This window comes from Panicum virgatum, chromosome 1N, assembly GCF_016808335.1.
Source record: "Panicum virgatum strain AP13 chromosome 1N, P.virgatum_v5, whole genome shotgun sequence".
NCBI classification, from domain to species: domain Eukaryota; kingdom Viridiplantae; phylum Streptophyta; class Magnoliopsida; order Poales; family Poaceae; genus Panicum; species Panicum virgatum.
In genome coordinates, this window is record NC_053145.1 from 8,433,849 (window position 1) to 8,438,765 (window position 4,917).

Genomic DNA, 4,917 nt, shown 5'->3' on the forward strand with positions numbered 1-4,917 from the left:
GGAAAAAGAAATCCCTGGTGGGCTGGTGGCCAACTCAAAGATGGAGCGGCAACGCTGCGCCCTGACATGTCTAGTATAAATCTAAACCTGAAAGAACTCATATACCATAAGCAATAAACATTTCCCATTAGAAAGATTCAAGCACGAGCAGCTGCGCCTCAGTACTTGGAAGATAACCTTGGCTGAACCTGAAATGTTGAAACTAAAAAGTACGCATCAGCAAGATGATGTGTTCCTCATTTTCAGGATTTGGGGTCTGTTAAAATTTAAGCATCTCTCATAGGATCAACTTGCACACACAACAATATCATATATCCAAGGCAAACACAAAGTTTCAACATAAACACATACTTCATTTATTCATAGAGGGTCGCCAAGGTTACAGTACCCAACAATCTGCCTGTAAAAATAGGGATCTGGGAAAAAAAACAACCATACAAGGTTGTCAAGGCAAGGCTTCTAGTATGCGCCTTGCAATGGCCCAGATCACCATGAACAACAGGCATCCCAAAGAGACTGTAAAAAAGATGCAACCCTACATGACCTTACACACCACAGAGAATAGCACACAACATACAAGACTCCAACTGACTCAAACTCGACAACCAAACACACTGGACAAGTCCACAGACGCTCCAGCATCAGCAACTCTGCTCTGAAAATGATGGTGATACTCCAGAGCTGCCAATGGATCGCCGGTGCCTGCAACTTCATAACCAGGAAGCAGTAAAACGAAAAAGGACTTGGACACTATGGCAGCCTAAAAAACCTTATGACTATAATGGCAAGGACCAGTGTCTGGATCGAGGGGCAGGGTGCCAGTGATGGCAGCCAAGGCTCAAAAAACAGATTTGACCTCCTGTGAGGTGATCTGTAAAAAACGAGCACTCGGCTAGAAAGCACCCCCTAAAACAACCGGTCCTTGAACAATGCGGAAGCCCACCATCATGACTCGCATGCGAGCCAAAAAAACTGAAGATCACCTGGTTGTGCTACTGCTACGGACGTATATCTGCATCTGGAAGCGGCTCTCAGCAGACATGAGCCCCTCCAGCGACGGACCATCTTGTCTGCCTAAGCAAGGATGTCACACCACCAGAGCTTCTTCTCCAGTGATGCAACGTTGTGGTTGCCAATCATGTTGCAGAACTGAAGGTTTAGGCCCTCTAGAGACTGGCCCAGGTTGCCCAAGTATGGCACGCTCTTCTGAGTGACATTAGAGCAGCCAGACAGTGAGAGAACACGAAGCTTGAGGTGCCTTGCTGATGACAGGATGGCCACACCATAGTCACTAACCATGCAGTTTGAAAGATCAAGCTCAGCAAGCTCAGTGCAGCTCTCAGATATGGCAAAGAGGCTAACATCTGTTATCTTGCTGCAACCCTCAAGGCTAACTTTCTTCAGAGATTTTCCATGTGCCTTCACCAGGGAGGAAACAGCACCATCTGTGATGTTCTTGCAACCACTCAAGTCAACCTTGATCAGACCAGCTTCGGAAGACTGGATCAGAGGAAGAAGCCCACAGTCAGTGACCTCACCAAGACCACTCAGGTCCACCTGCTCCAACTGAGGGCAAATCATCCCCACCACAGCCAAGCTTGCATCAGTGAACCCTGGGCAATCCTTGATTGTCAGGAAACGAAGTGATCTGCAGAGAGGAAGCTGTGCAGGCGAAGAGCGGATATCCTTGATTCCCATGCATTTCACCAAAGAGAGAGCCCTGAACTTCTGGCTGCAGTTGCGAAGGAAAGAAAGAATACCGACAAGAGTAACCCGGTTGCATTCCTCAAGCTGCAAGTTCTCAAACACCTTTGCTGATTCTGTGAAAGCAGTAAGACCAGCATCTGACACATGAGCGCACTTCCTGAGGTAAAGCTGCTTCAAGCTCGGGCAGAACTTGGCAATAGAAGAGAGAGCAAGATCGGTGATCCCAGGGCAAGAGGTAACATTCATGCACCTGAGATTCTGCAGGCCAGCCGCATTAGCCATCACCCAGAAACCCCTCTCACCAACAGTAGCAAGACGAGCAAGTGTAAGGTCAGTGACAGCCTTCCCATAGTACCCAATCACAGCAAGCGAAGCATCAGTGATGTTCAACCCCTGGAGCCGGATCTTGGCAAGCGAGGCAGTAGCAGAGCACACCAGGCTGGAGATGCCCTGGTCACCAACATTAGCGCAGTTCTTGATGTTCACAGCCTGCAGCTTGGTGCAGCAGCGGCCAATCGCCCTGAGGCCCTCGTTGCCCACACCAGAGCATGCCTCGATGGTCAGAGACATCAATTTGGGGCACCCCTGGGCGACGGCGATTAGGCCCTTGTCTGTGATAAGGGGGCAGCGAGAGATGTCCAGACACTCCAGCGAGGGGCACCCGGCAGCGACCTCCGCAAGCCCCGCATCAGTGACAAGAGGCACATCCCAGAGGGCGAGCGAGCTGAGGTTGGGGCTGCCGTGTGCAACCGCCGAGAGCCCCTGGTCCGTGACGCCACGGGTCGGGTGGCTGCCGCGGACGGCGAGCTTCTCCAGCCCGCCACGGGATCCGGCGACGACGGCCATGGCAGCCAGGCGGACGTCGGTGGCCTCCTTGCCCTCGAGCACCCTCTCGACGCACGGAACCGCGGGGATCTCGTCCTCGTCCTCCTCCATGACGAACTCCTCGTTAAGGTCGGGTAGGGCCGGGGTGTCCGCGGCCTGGGCGACCTCGGAGGCCCGGATGCTGCCGAGGAGCGCGAGCCAGCGGCGGGAGACGCAGGCGGAGGCGCCGCGTCCGCGGCCGCCGGGCACGCGGCGCAGGATCTCGAAGAGGCACTCGTCGGGGAGCGCATCGAGCGACGGCAGCGGCAGCGGCAGCTGCCTCTGCTTCTTTGCGGCCCTCACGCACTCCGCGGCCGCCGCGGCGACCGCGGACGCGGCCACCAGCGCGCGCTTCCGCTGCTGCACGGCGCCGCCGCGGCAGAAGAGCGCGGACAGCTCCGCCGGCGACGAGACGAGGCACCCGCCATCTGATCCAAGAAACGAACCAACCAAATTAGCCATCAGAACGTAAGAGAGCACACGCAATCACCCAACCCCCTCCCACCAAAATCCCAAGTCACTCAACAAAGCTCCCAAGAAACGCAATCTTTCTCTTCCCCCCTCACCTCCGTAAGCGCAGAACGCAGGCATGTCTCGGAATCTCCCGCGACCACCAAAGGGAGCCCTTCCCCTCCCACTCGAACCAAGACCAGAAGCACGGAAAGCAGCGCAGCGACCGCCGGATCTGGGGCGCCGGTGAGGGCCGGAAGCATCTACAGCCCGCCGGAACACGGAAAACGGAACCCTATCGCCGCCGGCGACAGGGAAAAAAGGGAGCGAAGGGAAGGAGGGGAAGGGGAACCTCTTGTGTGGGTGGAGGGGGAGGAGACCGCGACCTGGGGAGGAAAAGAAGGGGGCGGGGAGGTGGGAGAGGAATATAGACTAGTCAGGGAGCTAGAGAGTAGAGAGAGAAAGTGAGGCCGGCTTGCGTGTGGCGGTGCGGGGCCGGGCGGCCGGCGGATGGATCGGGGAGGAAGGAGGATGCCGCCCATGGCGCGCCCAAGGGGCGTGGCGGGGGCCTCGGCGTCGCGTCGCGTCGCGTGCCCCCCGTGGCGCCAAGTTGCAGCGGCGCCGGTGGGCGGATTCATTGAACCTCCGCGCTGGACTGGTACGGCGTAGGGTAGAGGGTTGTTTGGGCTGGATGCACGCCATGGAAGAAGGCGCGAGTGCCGCGTACATGCATCCATGTTGATCTTGGGGCTGTCATTGGGGTTCTTTCTCATTTTTTTCGAGGGAAGCCATGCTCGGTCGATGCATCCAATGTGCTTCTGCTTACATGCACAGTGATGTCACGAGTGATGGGTTTTACTTCGTTTCTTTTTTTTTTGAAATGGATAACAAGTTCCATTAGTCAGGTGTTCCTGGCTTATCACCAGACACCAACAGTCTGGTATACAGCCTTGCCACAGCAAAGGACCGTTCGTACAGTTTAACCATAGCCGCCAGAGTATCAGCCACTGTATTACAATCTCGGGATACATGAGATATAATACATTCAGAGAATTCCTCATACATTAAAGCCTTGATATCACCTAATAATGTGCCTAAGATAGATCTGTCCACCCCTGGAGCAGATAAAGCCTTGACCACAAAAGCTGCATCAGTCTCCAAAATAATACGCCTCATTCTTAAACCAGCAGCACACTCCATACCTTTCAAACAAGCAACTGCCTCATCATGCTGAGCACTCATTAGGAAATTAGCTGAGCCGGCATCAGCAGCTATCACCATGCCAGTGTGATCTCTAATGACAAAACCCCATCCAGCTTTATTTATCCCGGGGATAAAAGCTCCATCACAATTGATCTTGTAAACATCTTCTGGTGGGACTTTCTATTTTGGCTTGCTATTTGAGGTTAAAGCCTTCCTCATGTGTGTTGTATCTCTCCACACCTGAAAATGGAAATAAAAGTCATTAATCACTTCATGAGCAGACTTCTTTCTTTCACCTGAGTTTGTCTTATTACGTGCAGACCACCAACACCACATAAATAAAATTATTTTACATTGGTTATCTGTGTTAAAGCCCCAAATTTTCTCCAACACTGTCTTGGGTGAATTTTCTGCCTTCAGCATGATTCTTATGTCCTCCATATTCAGCAAGCGCCAGCACAACTTTACCGCCTTACATTTAAAAAATAGATGACCTGAATCTTCATCAGACCTTAGGCACATCGGACACCGCGTGTCAAGATCCACGCCTCTTCTTGCAATGTTTAATTTCACCTGCAAAGCATTATGAGCCATCCGCCAGACAAACATTTTGATTTTGTTTTGCACATTCAATTTCCATATTTTGCTCCAATCAAAATCCCTTCCTTCTGCATATGAGGTGGATGTGTCACG

The 4,917-nt window shown here is 52.9% G+C and overlaps 1 protein-coding gene across 1 annotated transcript; it reads right to left on the bottom strand.

Moving 5' to 3' along the window:
* Positions 1-332: 332 nt before the first annotated feature.
* LOC120655015 (EIN3-binding F-box protein 2-like) lies at positions 333-3,756 on the bottom strand. The gene is made up of 2 exons (XM_039932734.1): positions 3,138-3,756; positions 333-2,999 (listed from the first exon to the last, which is right to left on the bottom strand). Exons 1-2 carry the CDS (start codon positions 3,160-3,162, stop codon positions 1,075-1,077), a joined length of 1,950 nt encoding a protein of 649 aa, XP_039788668.1. The 5' UTR covers positions 3,163-3,756; the 3' UTR covers positions 333-1,074.
* Between the last annotated feature and the right edge of the window lie 1,161 nt (positions 3,757-4,917).